The 20913-nt window shown below is 42.8% G+C and overlaps 1 protein-coding gene across 1 annotated transcript in view; it reads right to left on the bottom strand.

The window, feature by feature from the left end:
• Positions 1–3546: 3546 nt before the first annotated feature.
• The window catches only part of CCDC117 (coiled-coil domain containing 117), a 41141-nt gene continuing 23774 nt past the window's right edge, over positions 3547–20913 (bottom strand). Inside the window, exon 6 of the mRNA XM_073625392.1 lies at positions 3547–6719. Coding sequence (XP_073481493.1) covers positions 6485–6719 — 235 coding nt within the window. The 3' untranslated portion in view covers positions 3547–6484. The remainder of the gene's footprint in view (positions 6720–20913) is intronic.

Raw genomic sequence — 20913 nt, 5'->3', positions numbered from 1 at the left:
GTAAGATGTTTGTACCAGCAATTTCTCAGATTGCGAGGCTGAAAAAAAGTTCAACTCTAGTTGTCTCCTCTGCAGAGGAGTACTCGGTTTGCCTTTCTTCCCGATTACCTGAGGGTAATCCTTCATCCTCTACCCACTGTTACCTTGATAAGGGATCTCAGGTGGGGGAGGGGATCTAACACGCTTCCCATCCTTGGATAGCGGATGCGATTAAAGTCGCTAATTTTCCTTCTAGGCCCTGCAGGGTGAAGGAAAAACGCATCTTCAATCATGTATACAGGGGCTGAATATTTTCTCCTCTTAGGCTCAGTTTCCACTATTGCAACCCCAAAGTTGCGTGATTTTACAGTGATCCTTTGCCGCCGAGAATACGTCGGGGCGCGATTTTGATGCGACAGGAAACCATGCCTGTGTATTCTAGAGGTTTATAGACCTCAAGATGCATCAAAGTGGTACCAAAGTAGTGCAGGGACTACCTTGAAGTCGCACAGATCTGAACAGTATTTCTTGGAATTCATGCCCTAGAGTCTGATGGTGGAGGCCGTCACCGCTGCCTAGAGGCAGCTGCCCCTGCGCAGGGGAAGGAATCTGTTTAAGTGACTTGTCCAAGGTCACAAGGAGCCAACGTGAGGATGAGGTCCCACGTCTTTCAGGAAGCCTACCATGGCTACGCTGGCCGTCAGAGTAGTTAACCTGTGAGGAGTGGCTCCTTCACTAGTGAACGCCGACATGTGGATCTGAACCCATGTCTGTCAGGAAGTCTCCCATGGCTGCACTGGCTGTCAAGAGTACATAACCTGTGAGCTGTTGTGGCTTCACTTTAAATAAAAAAGGACATTTAAACCTTCTACTGGACAAAAGAGCTTTACTGCTAGAAATCATTTGGATGTATTTCACCAAACCTTCCCCAATGAAAAGGGAAACTAGTCAGCAAGATGCTTCGGCTGACCAACCCTTTTAACCACAGGCGAGACGCCTGGTGGATAAGGTCTTTTATGGCATCTATGGCAAAACATAGCGCCATTGGTAGGAGGATTTTAACAAAAGAATTCCAACTCCTTATCTGTTGGATGCTTAAGCAATTATGCATCTTGATGCTGGAAATTGCAGCGTCTACTGCTGGTACTTTCCAACCTTTGTGAACTTTTCCTCCATGATCGAGAACTGAGAAACTCTTTGGAGGGAAAAAATGCTTATCCAGATGATCCCATTCAGCATAAATAAGCGCTGTAAAAAAGGTTTTTTTGTTTTTTTTTTTTTTAAAAAAAAAGAAGGGACCTGGACTTTCAGCTTACTCTGTTAGGAATAGTATAAAAAGTGGAATGAACCATCTCTGTAAGAGTTTGTACTATCAATCTGTCAGATTGTGAGGTTGCATAAGGTTCATCAACTGTTTCCTCCGCAGAGGAAAATTTGGCTCGTTTTTCCCCGTGATCACCTGAGGATAACACCTCATCCTGTGCCCACTGTTCCCTTGGAAAAAGGGGTGGGGGATCTAGCATGCTTCCTATCCTCTTGGATGGAGAATGCGATTAAAAGCCGCTAATCTTCCTTCTAAGCCCAACAGGGCAGAGGAGAATGCAAGTGTAAAATACTCCCTCTAGGGGAGACATTTTAAGGCATACAGTGAGAGATAGATAGATAGATAGGATAGATAGATAGGATAGATAGATAGGATAGATAGATAGGATAGATACACACACACACACACTTATTTTTTGGAGAAAAAGGCATAGGTGGACTTTTTACAGTTCCTAGTTCACCTTACCCTCGCTGCAGGATACTGCTGATTTAACAGACAGATCCAACCTTCACCCATCACGGCGGGAAGCATAGTTAAACCTTTAAAGACTGGGGCCCTTTTTAAAGGGGTTCCGCTCCTTTGGACCTGTATAGCACCCCTCAGGAACAACTTTAGGTAATATGAAAAACCAAAAAGAGTCCTGGTTCCTAGGGTCCAGCTCTCAAAGAGAAGCTTACAGGCAAAACCTCGTTCTTCAATGCGAGGCCCAGGTACCATCCTATGGCCTCAGTGGCGAGGATGGATCCGGTTGTGGAGGTTTTTTAAATCCAGCATGGATCCCTCCCTGGAGCTCCTCAGAGCACATCTTCACTTGTGACCAACACCTTAGACACTGGCGAAAAAACTGAGGACTCCTGGAAGGAAGAGGGGGTTATATAGGGGAGTCAACTTCCTGTATTGGTTATACCAGTGTCAACACCTGAAGGTAGGCCCATAACCCACCAAGTAATTACTTGAGGCTCTGTGTCCTATTATGTACGATAAAGAAAAAAAAGTTTTGCGTTTAGTGTTGCATGACTAATTGTCATTCAAGGTGTGGCAGCACTGAAAGCTACAAATTGGCCTGGCCTGGCCTGGACTGGAGTGGAAGTGAGTGTCTGGTCTTGAAGTGGTTAAATCAGAGATAAAAAATAAACTCGTCATATAGCTTGTTCTTTCCTATTTGTGGTAAGCTTTTTCAACGAGGGTGAGAGCTCCGATCCCTTCCACTACCCCCTATGGGACCAGGGGAGTCATCACCCCCATCTATGTCTGAGCAGTCGCTAGACAATTAAAGCACGGACTGGAGCCATCCAGGGATGCTACACAGTGGCAGATACTGTGACCGCATATACCCCTGCAGGGGTGAGGCTATCCGGTGAGTGGGAGCATGATTAAGAAGCACTATCATCAAGCCAGCACCTGGTTAAGATTTTTTAATCATATTGTCTCTCAATGAGGACTCGCCCTTTTTGAGCCATATAAAAAGACTTTTTAAAAAAACAAAAAAAACTGTCTTTCCAGCAAGTACTGTTTTTTCTTTTGGAGCACAAGTCACTTTGTCAATTAATCTTTTGAGCACTAGTCACTTTGCTAATAGGTGCAAAATTAGCACACATTTTTAATCACAAGCACTTTTTGCACTTTAAAACAATTACATTGATGAATTTTTGTAATATTGGGTATATTTAATGTGATTCTATCTTTATAATTGCAAATTAGTATATAAAATATTTGTGATCAACGGAGTGTAACCCACACCACTTTTGGTTTAACACCACACATTTGAAACACATTCTAGGACTATTGAAACCCCATTGTCCAGCAGCCGCCAGAGGCTGTAGCACAATCCAAAAACCACTGCAAACTGGGCTATAGAGGTTGTAACACATGTTGGTTCTTATATTTTATATTTATTTTATTCATCCACTCACTTTGTGTTTGAATCAGTTTATTTGCCAAAAGGACAATACAAATCTGTAGCACCACATTGTGATATATATGCACACACACAATGTTTTAGGCACTTGTCATTAATTTATAGTATATATAATTTAAACTATCTAGCTTCCATAACTAGCCTAGGAGACTACATAAAGGTATAAAAACGACGGTTTACCATTAATAAACTACTCCACTAGAACAGCGCCATATTTACACTTGTTTTCTATACCTAAGCTTTTCCATGTCCCATGGCTTTACCAACCCAATGCTCCGGGTATTACATAGGTATCATGACAGATGAAATAAAAAAAACAACTTGCCAATATTTTAAGAAATTTATTTAAAAAAAAAGAGCAGAGTGAAAAATATTTACATTATACATGACATTATGCATACAAAAACCAAAAAAAAACAAAACAAAAAAAAAACCTTAATGTAGTCATTTAGTGAAATACCGAACACATTCCATCATAATAAAGTGCACCCAGAATAAACACAATAAAAGGACTTTGAAACAAGCCTCTTTCATCATTGTTGCTATAAACCCTGGAGAAATCCTTAGAGACACTGAAATCACAGCTTCCCATCCCCTCCGCAGCCAACCCCCCCCCCCCCCCACTTTCTTTTTTTTTTTTAAATGGCGAGCAAATATTCTCAGCAGGCTTCTAATGTAAAACACATAGCAGAAGCTTCAAAGTGACACTAAACAGTCTCTTTATTCTCAAAACAAAATACACATCCACTTAATGATCATGTAATCTATTTTTCATGAAATCATTTTAACATTTGTAAGCCTTCTTGTAACATTCTCCGTGCATGCCCAAACCCCCCCTCCCTCACTGCCATAATGGTCAGTGCTCATTATTGCAGTCATGTGCACACTGGTGAAAAACACAGAAAAGGAATGGGAGCACAGAAAGCTACCCTATAGCAACAAGTCTGCCCACGGAAGAAAATAAAAAGGAATTTTTATTTAAATTTTCGAAGTAAGAATATACAGTGGGGACGGAAAGTATTCAGACCCCCTTAAATTTTTCACTCTTATTACTCCTTATTAAATGTACACACAGCAACCCATATTGACAGAAAAACACAGAATTGTTGACATTTTTGCAGATTAAAGAAGAAAAATTGAAATATCACATGGTCCTAAGTATTCAGACCCTTTGCTGTGACACTCATATTCTTCTGATCATCCTTGAGATGGTTCTACACCTTCATTTGAGTCCAGCTGTGTTTGATTATACTGATTGGACTTGATTAGGAAAGCCACACACCTGTCTATTTAAGACCTTACAGCTCACAGTGCATGTCAGAGCAAATGAGAATCATGAGGTCAAAAGGAACTGCCTGAAGAGCTCAGAGACAGAATTGTGGCAAGGCACAGATCTGGCCAAGGTTACAAAAAAAAATTTCTGCTGCACTTAAGGTTCCTAGGAGCACAGTGGCCTCCATAATCCCTAAATGGAAGACGTTTGGGACGACCAGAACCCTTCCTAGAGCTGGCCGTCCGGCCAAAACTGAGCTATCGAGGGAGAAGAAGAGCCTTGGTGAGAGAGGTAAAGAAGAACCCAAAGATCACTGTGGCTGAGCTCCAGAGATGAAGTCGGGAGATGGGAGAAAGTTGTAGAAAGTCAACTATCACTGCAGCCCTCCACCAGTCGGGGCTTTAAGGCAGAGTGGCCCGACGGAAGCCTCTCCTCAGTGCAAGACACATGAAAGCCTGCATGGAGTTTGCTAAAAAAAACACCTGAAGGACTCCAAGATGGTGAGAAATAAGATTCTCTGGTCTGATGAGACCAAGATAGAACTTTTTGGCCTTAATTCTAAGCGGTCTGTGTGGAGAAAACCAGGCACTGCTCATCACCTGTCCAATACAGTCCCAACAGTGAAGCATGGTGATGGCAGCATCATGCTGTGGGGGTGTTTTTCAGCTGCAGGGACAGGACGACTGGTTGCAATCGAGGGAAAGATGAATGCAGCCAATTATAGGGATATCCTGGACGAAAACCTTCTCCAGAGTGCTCAGGACCTCAGACTGGGCCGAAGGTTTACCTTCCAACAAGACAATGACCCTAAGCACACAGCTAAAATAACGAAGGAGTGGCTTCACAACAACTCCGTGACTGTTCTTGAATGGCCCAGCCAGAGCCCTGACTTAAACCCAATTGAGCATCTCTGGAGAGACTTAAAAATGGCTGTCCACCAACATTTACAATCCAACCTGACAGAACTGGAGAGGATCTGCAAGGAGGAATGGCAGAGGATCCCCAAATCCAGGTGTGAAAAACCTTGTTGCATCTTTCCCTAAAAGACTCATGGCTGTATTAGATCAAAAGGGTGCTTCTACTAAATACTGAGCAAAGGGTCTGAATACTTAGGACCATGTGATATTTAAGTTTTTCTATTTTAATTAATCTGCAAAAATGTCAACAATTCTGTGTTTTTCTGTCAACATGGGGTGCTGTGTGTACATCGAGGAAAAAAATGAAATGATTTTAGCAAATGGCTGCAATATAACAAAGAGTGAAAAATTTAAGGGGGTCTGAATACTTTCCGTCCACACTGTACCTGAAAACAATTTTTTTTAAACTAGAATTAGTGTCACTTTAAGCTGTTAGAAACTTACTGAAAGTGGACATCAAAAGGTCTTTCTTGTGATGCTTGAGTAAGAGTTACACATAGAGGTCAGGAATTTGTTTTAAAGCTTTGTTACTGTTTGTTGGGAATATGTAAAAAATATTTTAAAAGTCTGTAGTCTGGCCAAAGGGTGCACTTTAAGACAAAATTAAAGGATATTCAAATTAACTGAATAAAACTTGAGTGCCAATTTAAAAACTGCCCCAAAGTATATATTCTATAACCTTTTTTCTTCAAGCAAAACATCTCAGTTTAAAAAACTGTTTTCACCATAAGTTTAGAGCCGATCAAGTAACAGAAAGTTCTCACTCTGCAATAAGGGGAATGCTGACTAGTTGACACTAAACTTGTAGTCCTTAAAGTCCCATGTGAATCAGCACAGTTTTAAAATTGTGTCAACGCAGTGAAGGCTGGAAATCCCAGCCTACATGAGGAAAATTTCCCCATTTCAGTCGTTCTCTAGAAAACCTCACGTATTCAGAAAAAGAAAAAAAAAATAATAAATTGGAATTCCACAGAAATCAACATATCAGGCCAAAAATTTATGGCTGGCAATGTTCATAAAAAACGACTTCTGCTCAAATTTCTATCTGGAAAAAAATAAAAATAAAATTCTTCTTAAAGTTCCATTTCCTCCTCTTCCCTGCCCCACAAGGGGTCATTATCAGTGTCTAAATTCAAAATGTACGATTTGTCTTCTTCCAGTGGATCTACTTGCCTGAGGAATGGTGTTTTAGGAGTATGTCTGGATGCTGCTCTTTCCTTCTTATGACAACTGGTAAAGTTCTGGAGTTTATGAACAGTAAATTCTGGTTGGGGTTTCCAAAGGACGAGCTCCATGGATGGACGATTCCTACAACATAAAAATACAAGCGTATTCTTTTATATTTTGGTACTGCAATAAAATTAAAAATGTAAAGATTGTAAAATTGTTCAGAGCAACTATTCTGTTCCAAATTTTTGTATTCAATTATATTAACAAGTGTTAGCTCAGTTAGCTGCATTATAAAAAGGAAAAAATAAATTGTGAAAAAAAAAAAAAGTTAAATTTTTACACTTTATTTAAAGAGTAGTAAGCAAGACATGTACTTAGTACATAGCAGGTTAGCTTTATTTTAAAAATGGGACAAACAATGAAATGATACTTTTTATCTAAAAAGGAACACTTCTATTTTCATTCAAAGTAGAAAAACCATTACATCTTTTGTCTATGAATTGCATAGATACTCCTAGGTGGATGCAGCATCGATCCAACGCTGCATATTTCCCCCGCCACTTCTAAGCCTGAGAACTTTGTGATCAAAGACTGCTGATTGCTCAGTTCTTAGCCTTCACTGAGCAGAGAGCCAGTGACTGGCAGTCACTGGCTCTCTGCTCTACCCCTCCAGTGCTCACTGGAGCGCCAGGGCTGTGGAGGGGCTGGTTCAGTCTCCCAGCAGCCCGCTGAGAGGCCAATCCAGCTGCCAGTCCATGCATCTGGGTGGAACCGAACTGTGAAGTCGGGATCTTTCTTCTTTCACAGAACAAACTGCATTCCTGTGACCTACAGGAGAATAGCCAAAATAGCTTTGGCCATAGTGGCTGTAAACGCAAAAAAAAAACAAAAAACAAAAAAAAAAAAACCTCATTATTGCATTGTGTAATCACACATACTTCTGTGACTGTACTTAAGAAAAATGCTCCCATAGCTTGTCTCGCCCTCCTAAAACTGTTGGTCTCTGAGCATTGCTTAGGACCAGAGATTAGGAGACGGAGACATCACACAATCCTCCAGTCTCAGCTCAGGCGCGTGCACAGCACAGCTACCTGACATCTGTATGCCTGTGGTCAGGTCTCGAGTACATTCAGAGGAATACACAGGCATCAGTGGCTGTGTTAGCTCTGCTGTGCTTACAGCACGTGATCTGCACATGACAATGGTGAGTGTTTTGCCAAAACGATAGTCATAGTACTCCTATCACCAAGACAAACAAATGTCATACATCCCAGGAGTCTTCAAGAGTGGAGGAGGGGCTCTCAGCTAAGAACACAACCCTGCTTGCATGCCTAAGCTAAGGGCAGACTGATTCCTGGAAGTAAATGCTACACGATTTACCTGCCCTTACTGAAGAAATGCTAGCGGGGTGTTTTTTTCAGCAAAATACAGCATATGGATGGAGGGGGATTTTACTTTGAATATTAACCACTTCGTATCCGGGCCAATTCTGACACTTTGATCCTACATGTAAAAATCTATTTTTTGCTAGAAAATTAAAACCTCCAAAGCACATACGTACATATTTTTAGCAGAGGCCCCATAGGACAAAAAAGTGGGTGTTACAATATTTGTGCAGCGATTTTTGAAAAAAAAAAAAAAAATACTTTAATGAAAATAAATAAAAAACCCACTACTACACAATATTTACCCAATTTTTCTGTAGAATGTGAAAGATGATGCTACGCCGAGTAAATGGATACCCAACATGTCACGCTTTAAAATTGCATCTGCCTGTGAAATGGCGAACTACGGTGCTTACAATTCTCTAGAGACGTCACTTTAAACCTCTTTACCAGTTTAGAGACAAACAGGAGGTCTGGTGCTAGAATTATTGCTTTCGCTCCGACGTTCACGACAATACCTCACGTGTGGTGAACCCACTGTTTGCATATGAATGCGGGAATAACATAAGCATTCACATTTGCGTGTAAGCACGGGGTGCTTTAAATTTTTATTACATTTTATACATTTTTTTTGGATTAACTTATTGCTTTTACAAGGGATGAACATTGCTTGTGACAGCATGGGTCATGAACTCTTTATGGAGAAATCTGGGGTTTATTAGACCCCAATGCAACCGATAAGACACAAATCGGTCTGAACGGCTGCTTTCCTGGCCGGTAATGGCGAGGTAAACAAAGAGGCGGAACCGGAAGAGACGAAGGGAAGGGAAGAGAAGAGAAACAACGTCAATTCCTTTCTTAGTTCCGTGCTGCCGTCGCCGCATTGCTCCCGGGCTCCGCGATCAGACAGCAGAGCCCAGGAATGGGACCCTGTGCCGCCACTCACTGAAGCGATTGAGTGGCTAGTCTCAAATCAGTTCTGCTACAAACGAAATTGCCGACTGGAAAATTTCTTACCAGGATAATTCCTGTGGGTGCAGGCAATAAACACACACACACTTATAATATATAGCACCCGCAGATGATCCAGCAGAGGCAGAACGGCAGTCTGTCCAGGTCAACAAGGCAGATCGCCGTTCTGACAGGAGGGAAAGGCATGGATTCTGCATCTCTGCAAAGCAGGAACATGGATCCATGCCTTCCCACTAGGAAAAGCACCCCCCATGTATTTAACTCTTCGATTGCCCCTGATAACCCCTTCCCAGCCAGTGTCATTCGTACATGGACCATGCATATTTTTAGCACTGATCACTGTATTAGTGTCACTGGTCCCCAAAAAGTGTCAGTGTCAGAATGTCCACTGCAATATCGCAGGCCTGATATAAGTCGCTGATCGCCGCCATTACTAGTATAAATAAAAATCCCATAGTGTGCAGACACCATAAATTTCGCGCAAACCAATCAACATACGCTTATTGCGATTTTTTAAAAATTTTTTACAAAAAATATGTAGAAAAATACATATTGGCCCAAGTTTAAGAAATGTGATTTTTTACATTTTTTCTATTGGATATGTTTTACAGCAGAAAGTGAAAAATATATATGATTTTTTTTAAAATTGCCGGCCTTTGTTTATAGCGCAAAGAATAAAAAATAACAAAAACGAAGAATTTCTTTATCGTACATCATGGGACACACAGCCTTAAGTAATTACCTAATGGGTTATAGGCCACCTTCAGGTGTTGACACTGGTAAACCCAATCAAAAGGAATTTACTCCCTATATAACCCCTCCTCTTTCCAGGAGCACAGCAGTTTATTCGCCAGTGTCTAAGGTGTTGGTCACGAGTGAAGAAGTGCCCTGAGGAGCTCCAGGAGGGATCCATGCTGGATTTAAATAGCCTCCATAGAAAGAAACCAGATCCATCCAAAAGTGCCACTGAGGCCGAAAATGGATGGTACCTCGTATCCGAAGCACAAGGTTTTGCCTGCAACGCCTCCCTTTGTAGGACTGGAACCCAGGGCTTAGGTCTTGCAACATTACCTAAAGCATCCTGATGGGGTGCATTGTACAGAGCCCAAGGGAGTGGAACCCCTTTTTAGGGACCCGGTCCTTGAAGGTTTGCTAAAACGCAGCCCACCGTGATGGGTGAAGGTTGGATTTTCTGTTGATTCAGCGAAATCCTGCGAGGATAAAGTAAGGGAAGAAACTTAGGTATTAACCACTTAAGGACCAGCCTCGTTTTGGATTTTAGGTGTTTACATGTTTAAAACAGGTTTTTCTGCTAGAAAATTACTTAGAACCCCCAAACATTATATATGGTTTTTCTTCTAACACCCTAGAGAATACAATGGCGGTCATTGCAATACTTTTTTTTGCACCGTATTTGCGCAGCGGTCTTATAAGCGCACTTTTTTTGGAAAAAATTCACTTTTTTGAATAAAAAAATAAAACAGTAAAGTTATCCCAATTTTTTTTTATATTGTGAAATATAATGTTACGCCAAGTAAATTGATACCCAACATGTCATGCTTGAAAATTACGCCCGCTCGTGGAATGACGTCAAACTTTTACCCTCAAAAATCTCCATAGGCGACGTTTAAAAAATTCTACAGGTTGCATATTTTGCGCTACAGAGGAGGTCTAGGGCTAGAATTATTGCTCTCGCTCTACCGGTCGTGGCGATACCTCACGTGTGGTTTGACCACCGTTTTCATATGCGGGCGCTACTCACATATGCGTTCGCTTCTGCGCGCGAGCTCGTCGGGACAGGGGGGTTTAAAAATTTTTTTTTTTTATTTTTATTATTTTACAATATTTTATTTTTACACTGTTTAAAAAAAAATAAAAAATTGTGTCACTTTTATTCCTATTACAAGGAATGTAAACATCCCCTGTAATAGAAAAAAGCATGGCAGGACCTTTTAAATATGAGATCTGGGGTCAAAAAGACCACAGATCTCATATTTACACTAAAATGCAATAAAAAAAAAAAAAAAAAAAAAAAAAAAAAGTCATTTAGAAAAATGACATTTGAAAAAAATATGCCTTTAAGAGGTGTGGACGGAAGTGACGTTTTGACGTCGCTTCCGCCCAGCAGTGTCATGGAGACGAGTGAGCGCCATCTTGGCCTCACTCGTCTCCAGACACACCACGGCACAGGACGCGATCGCCTCCGCTGCTACCGACGGCTCCGGTAAGCGGCGGAGGGCACCGGATCGCGGTGGGAGGGGGGGGGCCCTCTCCCGCCACCGATAAAAGTGATCTCGCGGCGAATCCGCCGCAGGGACCACTTTTATCTGAAAGCCGGCCGCCGCACGAAAACTTGGATACCGGGGTTATGGCAGCTAGCTGCTGCCATAACAACGATATCCCCGTTCAAACTTAGGACGTACATAGTCGTGCGGCGGTCGGGAAGTGGTTAAAAACATCTATTTCTTCCATTAAAGGAAAAAATGTTGTCATGCCTTAAAATCTCCACTAGAGACACATACACATACCTTACTCGGTTGTCTTCACTGTTAGCTCAGTCCATGTCTGGTTGCACAGCGTGTGGAGGGAGACTTGCACCAAAACCAAATGGAGATGTCAGACCCATTCTAGAACTAAGAATGCTAAATCAGTTCCTGAAGATCCGCTCCTTTCGCATGGAGACATTCAGATCAGTAGTTTCTATCCTTCTAGGAGGAGAACTTCTGGCGTCAATCGACATCAGGGATGTACATCTGCATGTCCATATATTTCCCGTCAAAAGTTTCTGTGGTTCGAGTTAGAACAGCAGCATTTCCAGTTTGTAGCCCTGCCCTTCGGGCTAGCCACAGCACCACAGGTGTTCAAAGTGTTGGCCTCACCTCTAGCCAGATTAAAGGCACAGGGCATAACAGTCGTAGCGTACCTAGACGATCTATTGCTTATAGATCAATCGGTGGCTCATTTGGAGCAAAGCGTACGCACTACAACCAACTATCTAAAAAGTTTGAGTTGGATTCTCAACCTAGAGAAATCTTCCTTAATACCGCTAAAAAAAGATGGAGTACTTGGGTCTGATCATAGACACAGCCCAGGAAAGGGTGTTCTTGCCTCAGGCAAAAATCAACTCCATAAGAGCTGGTACGGCAGGTCAGGTCAAATGGCAATCCCTCCATTCGCCTCTGCATGAGGTTGCTAGGAACCATGGTGGCTTCATTCGAAGCAGTTCCCTATGCCCAGTTCCATTCAAGACTGTTGCAAAACAGTAGCCTGTCTGCTTGGAACAATTCAAGCTTTAGTCTAGTCTCTTGGTGGTTACTGACCCAGAATCTGCTGAAAGGAAGATCCTTTAGACCAGTCATCCAGCGAGTTCAGGCTGGGGAGAAGTACTAAAAAAAAAAAAACTGTCCAAAGACAGTGGTCAAGAACCGAAAGAATCTTGCCCATCAATATCCTAGAGATTCAAGCAGTACGTCTGGCTCTAAAGGCCTAGACTTTCAGGTTACGGGATTGTCCTGTCAGGATTCAATCCAACAATGCCACAGCTGTGGCCTATCTCAATCACCAAAGGGGCACCAAAAGTCTCTCAGCACAAAGAGAGGTGAACCATATTCTAACTTGGGCAGAAAGGAATGTTCCATGCCTTTCGGCAGTATTCATTCCAGGAGTAGAGAATTGGCAGTCGGACTACTTAAGTCGCCAGAAGTTATTCCCAGGGGAATGGTCTCTTCACCCCGACATATTATGGGTTGTTTGCCTAAGAAGGGTGACTCCAGATGTGGATCTTCTAGCATCCAGGTTCAACATAAAGTTGATCAACTTTGTGGCCAGAACAAGGGATCTATTCGCATGCGGAAAGGATGCATTGGTAACCTCATGGGATCAGTTCTCACTGACCTACGCTTTCCCCCTATTCAGTTGCTGCCTCGACTTCTTTGCAGGAACAAGCTAGAAAGAAAGCCAGTAATTCTGGTGGCTCCAGCATGGCCCAGATGGTCATGGTACCTATAGTGCTGTGGGACGCCCTGAAGGCCTTCCTTAGGGGGGTATTAATTCAGCAGGTGGCCAAATTTAATAAAGAGGCTATGAACGGGGAAGAAAAAATTCAGAAAGAGGTGGTTGAGGCAGAAAGCAATTATATAATGGATCCGACTCCTAAGAGGGAAAAAACATGGCTAGACAAACCGCATGACTACAAGGTAGTTGTCATGCAGAAAGCGGAGACCAAGTGCCTCCTACAGCAACAGGTCTCTTGGGTTGAGGGAGAAAGAGTGGGAAAGCTGCTGGCGCAGTTGGTAAAGTCCAATTCTGCCCCGACTGTTCTTGCTGTTAGGTCCCCAGGTGGAGATATATTAGCAGAGACTTCAAAGATATTGCAAGTATTCAGGGACTACTATAAAAATCTTTATTCCAGTATGGACGGGTGATGGAGGAGAAGTTTTTGGAGGGCCTGGCAATACCGATCATTTCGCAAGCAGAAAGGGACTTATTGGAAATGCCAATTACACTTGTAGAACTCCAGCAAGCAATAGCCAGTATGGCAAATAAAAAATCTCCTGGCCCTGATGGGCTCCCAATTGAGGCCTATAAAGAGTATGGCAAAGTATTAATTCCAGAGCTATTAAAAGCCCTGGGAGGGGCGATTAGGGGGGGGCCACTTGCCAGCGTCAATGTTGGAGGCAACTATCATTGTAATTCAGAAAGAGGGAAAGGATCCCCTTGATGTGTCCGCCTATAGGCCAATTTCTCTTTTGTGCTCTGATGCCAAGATCTTAGCTAAGGTTTTGGCATCTAGACTAAATAAAGTTATTTCTAAGCTGGTCCATATAGATCAAGCGGGTTTTATTGCCAACAGACCCACAAGCTTGAATATTAAACTTACAGTCCCCAATAGATAATGAAGGCTCAAGAGCGATATTGACGTTAGACGTGACTAAAACATTCGATAGTGTGGAATGGGTTTACATCTGGAGAGTGTTGGAGAAATTTGGCTTTGGCCCCGTTTTTATTGCATGGATTAAAATGCTTTATGATAGACCCAAGGCAAGACTAAAAGTTAATAACGACCTATCAGATTGGTTTGAACTAGAGGGGAACCAGACAGGGGTGCCCACTATCCCCCCTGCTCTTTGCCTTGGTGATGGAACCCCTGGCTATTTCTATAAGAGCGAGTTCGGAGATAGTCGGTTTCCAGAGAAGGACGGGTGAGGATAAAATTGCGCTGTACGCGTACGATATCTTGCTTTTTTTGGGGGATACGAGCAAATCGCTGTTAAAGGCAATGAGAATGGTGGAGTTGTTCGGCAGCTTTTCAGGACTCGAGATAAATTGGGAAAAGTCCGAGATATTACCCATAGACCCCATCGATTTGATAACAGTGCAAGAATTGGTAATAGTGGACGCATTGAAATACCTGGGAATCGTCATGACTAGGGATCCTAACCAATACATTAGTAAAAACCTTCTCCCACTTTCTAGCTATGAGTAAGCGCTCTATGGGAGCGTGAAACGCGTCAGGGGTTATGCTGTATCACTTCAACAGAGCAATGTACGCATTTTATACCATGTCATTTTTTCAATAAAGAAGATTTTACCTTTATTATTCCAATTCGGAGTGCGGCAGTCCAGATTTTTCATTGCACCTTCTCCCACTCTTGTCAAAATTCAAACAAAAGATAGGGATATGGAAACGTTTTCCTTTATCAGTGGCAGGAAGATGCAGTTTGATAAAAATTATTTGGCTGCCACATTTGCTGTATGTTTTGCATAATTCTCCTGTGTAGATATGCAAGAAGTGGTTCAACAAAATCGAGAGCCTGTTCAGGGAACTGATATGGAAAGGGAAACTAGCCAGAATACGTCTACGGGTACTTCAACTCCCACTACGGGAGGGTGGTTATGCTCTCCCTCATCCTCAGCAGTACTTTTTATCTTCCCAACTGCAGCAGTTAATGGGGTGCGGAGCCCCGGAAGGGGGTACCCCAAATGGTAGAATTGTACTAATGGGCGCCTCACATAATACATTAATAGAAGCAAACTCGTTTCACAACACCTATCCAACAATTATAATGTTAACTAAAGTATGGAAAACAGTCAAGAACCAGATGAGATACAATGGGTGTAATGAATATACTCCCATTTGGAATAATCAAAATTTGCAAGAAATCCATAAGATAGGAAAAGTAAGAGAGTGGGAAGATCAAGGTATTAAAAAGTTGAGACAATTTTATAATGGTAATACTCTGAAGAAATTTTCAGAGTTGGAAAGTGAATTCAACCTGTCGCCGGGCTCCTTTTATACGTACCTTCAGCTAGAACACGCTCTTAAAGCTCAATTTAGGAACTATAGTTTAGTATGGAATGAAACGCCCCTACTTCATAGTATATTGCAGGTAGGCCCGACTAAGGGGTTAATATCCAAGATTTATAATCAACTGAGTAAAGAAGCCAATAGTGAAGACCTACTCAATGATGAAAAAGTCAGGTGGGAAGAGGATGTGGGAGTTATAACACAGGCTCAGTGGAAGAGAATCTTAGAGATGGGATCGTTGATATTAGTCTCCCCCCCACAGAAGATATCACACTTGATGTTGTTAAACAGAGCTTATTACACACCTAAAACGTCTAAGTTTGGAAGAAGATCTGATAATAGATGTCCTAGATGCCGGGGAACAGGGGACCTCATTCACATGATGTGGAGATGTCCCAAGTTGTTTCGCTACTGGGAGGGGGTGATTGATACTTTGAGAAATGTATTTGGGATCGTACTGGAGAAAGAGGCTAAAGAATGCATCTTGGGGTATAGACGGATACAGGGGGAGAGGAAGAGTACTACAGTGGCAATTCTGAGAGGTCTATTCCAAGCAAGGAAAACAATCACATTAAGATGGCAATCAAAGGAACCCCCCACAGTAAGAGATTGGATTGTTATATTAAAGGAAACCCTTTGTAGGGAAAGAACAGAGTATATTAAGAGAGGCAATCTTAAGGAATTTGATAAAATGTGGAGACCATGTCTGGAGAAGGTAGGAGGCTCTTAATAGGAAGTGAAGAATATAACAGAGTGGGATTTAATAATAAAAGCCCTAGGCAGCCAGGGATCTGGTCTACCAGTACATAACTTGTTGGGTGCTTGTCTCTGACAAATAATAGTTAATAAAAGCTGTGTTTGTTAACTAAATGTGTTGAAAGTCTAACCCTGAATACTCTATATAGGGGAGTGGGATGTTGGGAGGGAGGGATGAGGGGGCAAGGGGAAAGAGTGATGGAAATATATATTAATCTGGATAATAATATTGAAAAGGGCTGGAGGAGCGGGCGCAGGAAGTCCTTTAGTCTGTTATTATTGACCTTGGACTTGTTATATGGTACCTGCATCGCGACTCTATAAGTCCATATCAATTGGTAGTGAACTAATGTCTAATTTATGACCCTGTGTAATTTCAGCTCAAAGCTCAGGAAACATGTAGAGGGGAAGGGGGGGGGATAAGAAAACTTTGCCACAATGATGTGAATTTAAGGAGGTCTGTAAATGAACGTCAAGCTGAATACGTTTCCAGACACTATTCTCTGATGTGGTAAAAAAAAAAAAAAAAAAAGGAAAAAAAAATGGTACGCAGAAATCGTAAAGATGGCAGTGGAGGGCCCATGGTCCCTCACACTACGGCCAGATCTGTTCTCTCAGGGACCGATATTCCATCCTTCCTTAAGGTCTCTAAATTTAAACGGCTTGGCTATTGAAACCAACATTCTAAAGAAAGGTGAGCTTTCTGGGTCAGTTATCTCTACCCTGATTAATGCAAGGAAGCCAACTTCCAGAACTATATATGATAGAGTCTGGAGGGCTTACGTTTCCTGGTGTGAATCCAAGGGTTGGCACCCTCTGAGATATATCATAGGCAGAATTCTTTCCTTTCTACAATTTGGGGTAGAAATTAAATTGGCCTTAAAGTGGATGTAAACCCAATGTCATCCTTTCTAAACTACTGCCATAGGGGGGTTATCTATAAGGATATACATGCCTCCTGCGTGTATCTTTACCTGTCAAATGTCTCCCCTCTCTCTGTTATGAGAGCTGAAAAACTGCAGATTCTGTGGGTGGGTCTGTTGTCTGGAGCTTGATGGGTGGAGTCGTGATGTCAGTAGACTCCCCGCCCACCTCTACACTCCCCTTGTCAATATGTGTATTTCTAACACTGAACTTCTGCTATGATCTCTAACATCCAGTGAAAAGACAGGAAAGTAACCACATGACTTCAGCATGCCAAATCATGCTGAGGTGTGGAATAGCTAATCCCTGCAGAGCTGCTGAAGAAAGGAGTGGGGGAAGGAATTTAAAAATACTGCATGTCTCTTAGGCTGAAGCACGAGATGCAAATAACCTGTCACTCACAGCAAGGGGGAGTATTTGACAAAGTTTTTCTCATTTTGTCAAGAATTGTCTCACTGAACAATAAAAGGGGATTGCTCAGAGATGGATTAACTCTGTGTGGCAAGACTGGGCTCAAATGATAGCACATCTTATACTCTACAGTATGATGATATAAAAAAAAAAAAAAAAAAATTTTCGGGTTTACATCCACTTTAAAGTACTATTAAAAGGCCAAGTCTCAGCTTTATCGGTCTAATTTCAAAGACCACTTGCTACTCACTCTTTAGTCCGGGGCTTTATACAAGGGGTGACGCGGCTTAATCCGCCCATCAAACCTCCCTTGAACCCTTGGGACTTGAACTTAGTTTTGTCTGTGTTACAAAAACAGCCAATTGAATCGATACAACAGATTCCCCTAGTCCTTCTGACAAGGAAGTTAGTATTTTTGGTTGCTATATCCTTAGCAAGCAGGGTTTCAGAATTGGCTGCTCTTTCTTGTAAAGAGCCATATTTGATTTTTCATGAGGACAGAGTGATGTTACACACTCGTCCAGGCTTTTTGCCAAAAGTGATTTCAGGTTTTCACCTGAACCAAGATATTGTCCTGCCATCGTTTTTTCCAAAACCATGTTCCAGGGAAGAAAGGTCACTACATTGTCTTGATGTGGTGAGAGCACTGAAAATCAAAAGAAAACGGCTCAGATTTGTAAGTCTTAGTTATTCTGCCAGAGGGTCCTAAGGAGGGACAGGCAGCGTTAAAATCCACTGTGGCTAAGTGGATTCGGCAAGTGATAAGTCAAACTTATGATTTAAGGGGTAAGATTCCCCCGTTTCAAGTTAAGACGCACTCTACCAAGTCGGTTAGTGCTTCTTGGGCAGTGCGTCATCAGGCCTCCATGGCTGAGATCTGTAAGGCCGCAAATTGGTCTTCAGTACATACATTCACCAAATTTTATCAGGTGGATGCAAGGAGGTATGAGGATATCGCCTTTAGGCACAGTGTGCTGCAAGCAGCAGTATAGATCCTAAAGTCTGAGTGTACCCTGCAGGTTGTTTCTCCCACCCCTCAAGTGGCATTGCTATAGGACATCCCATTAAGTAATTACTTAAGGCTTTGTGTCCCATGATGTACAAGAAAAACGGATTTTTAAAACAGCTTACCTGTAAAATCCTTTTCTTTGAGTACATCACGGGACACAGAGCACCATAATAATGACTATGTGGGTTATACGCTTACCTTCAGGTGATTGGACACTGGCAACCAATAGTAAGACAGTTCCTCCCATATAACCCCCTCCTATACAGGAAGTGCCTCAGTTTTGTAGCAAGCAATGACGATCCCAGAAAGAGGGGAGGGACCTCTGTGTCCCGTGATGTACTCAAAGAAAAGGATTTTACAGGTAATCGGTTTTAAAAATCCGTTTTTCTTTATCATACATCACGGGACACAGAGCACCATAATAATGACTATGTGGGATGTCCTAAAGCAATGCAACTGAGGGGGGGGGGGGGGGGGGTGTTGGTTGGGAACGACACATTATCCCTAAGCCCGACGGGCCTGAGATTATAAAGCAGCCTGCAACACACTGTGGCCAAACACACAGTCTCACTTTGAGATCTCACATCCACTTGTTAAAACCTGGTGAACGTATGAACTGAAGACCAAACGGCTGCTTTGCAAACCTGAGCCATGAACACATGCTGGCGTACTGCCCATGATGCACTAACTCCTCTAGTGGAGTGTGCTCTTAAATCGCGGGGTGGAACCCTACGCTTTAATCCATACGCCTGGACAATAGTCTGGCGAATCCACCTGGATATAGAAGAACTTGTTGCCGGCTGTCCTTTTCTAGGACCCTCAGGCAAGACAAAAAAGCAGTCAGTTTTCCGAAAAGGAGCTGACATTTCCAAGTAAACCTTTATCGCTCTCACCACATCCAGTGAGTGAAGCGACTTTTCCTCCCTAGTCTTAGGGTTTGGGAAAAAGGAAGGTAAAAGGATATCCTGATTCAGATGAAATTTGGACACTACCTTCGGTAAAAAATCCGGACGAGGGCGCATGACCACCCTGTCCTGATGAAGAACCATAAAAAGGTTCCTTGCAAGAAAGGGCGGCCAATTCTGACACTTCTAGCCGATGTTATAGCCACTAGGAAAACCAATTTCCTGGTCAATAGGACAAATGGAATATGCCTAATAGGTTCAAAGGGCTGACAGTACCAAATTTAGGTCCCATGGACATAAAGGCGGTTTAAGTGGTGGCCTCAGGTGCATTACTCCTTTAACAAAGGTCCGCACCAAAGAATCAGATGCAATTGTTCTCTGGAAGAAAACAGATAAGGCCGAAATCTGTCCCTTAATTGTCCCTAAAGCGCGCTGCAAGTCTAGTCCTGTTTGGAGAAAGGCGAGGACTCTTCCAATCGTATACTTACGAGGGTTCCATTTCCTTTTCTCACACCAAGCAATGCATGACTTCCATACTCTGTAATAGATAGCTCTAGAAACTGATTTTCTAGCATTTATCAAAGTGGACAAGACCGAACCCATAATACCACGGTCTTTCAATATTCTGGTCTTAATAGCCAGGCCATCAAATTCAGCGACCGTAAAGAAGGATGGAATATGGGCCCTTGAGACAACAGGTCTGGGCGACAAGGGAGGACCAATGGTTCCCCTACTGCCAATTTCACAATTTCCGAGAACCATGATCTCTTGGGCCACTAAGATCACTGGCTTCTCTTCCTCCCGTATTCTGCGTAGTAAGTGCGGCAGAATCTGGATTGGAGGAAAGGCATATATCAAAGAATACTGATCCCAAGGAACCACTAATGCGTCTATCCCGACAGCCAGCAGTCCTTGGTCCTGGATACAAACCTGTCCAGTTTGGCATTGAATCTGGATGCCAACAGATCCACATCTGGGGTCCCCCAGTATTGGCAGATCTGTAGAAACACCTCAGGATGCAGGGACCATTCTCCTGGTAACAATTTCTGGCGACTCAGGAAGTCCGCCTGCCAATTGTCCACCCCCGGGATAAACACTGCCGACAGAAAAGGCACGTGTTTTTCTGCCCAGGTTAGAATATGATCTACCTCTCTTTGGGCTGCCGACTCCTGGTACCTCCCTCGTGGTTGATATATGCCACTACTGTGGAGTTGTCGGACTGGACTCCGACAGGAAGCCCCCGCAACCTGGACGTCCAGAATCGCAGGGTCAGACGTGCTGCCCGAATCTCTAATAGGTTGATGGGCAGAGTCCTCTCTGTCTGGGACCATACTCCCTGAACAGATGCTTCCTCTAGGACTGCTCCCCAGCCGAGAAGACTGGCATCCGTGGTTACCACCTTCCAAGCTACAGGTGGGAAAGACTTCCCCCTTTTCAAGTTGCTGGTTCTTAACCACCAAGAGAGAGGTTCCATAGAACCTGTGGAGATCGAGGAAAGTGAAAAGTTAGGTGGGGACCACCATTATTAGAAACTTCTGATACGAACTGAGGACTGCCATAGAATATACCTTAATGGTAGATAATGCATATGTATGTGATCTTTATATCCGCAAGTCTATACTGTATACCATTCCCCTACGAATTACAACTGTACCATGGTTTT

This window comes from Aquarana catesbeiana, linkage group LG01 (genome assembly GCF_042186555.1).
Source record: "Aquarana catesbeiana isolate 2022-GZ linkage group LG01, ASM4218655v1, whole genome shotgun sequence".
In the NCBI taxonomy this organism is placed as follows: domain Eukaryota; kingdom Metazoa; phylum Chordata; class Amphibia; order Anura; family Ranidae; genus Aquarana; species Aquarana catesbeiana.
The sequence above is the reverse complement of the archived record's forward strand: the minus strand, read 5'-3'. Positions and strand labels throughout refer to the sequence as shown.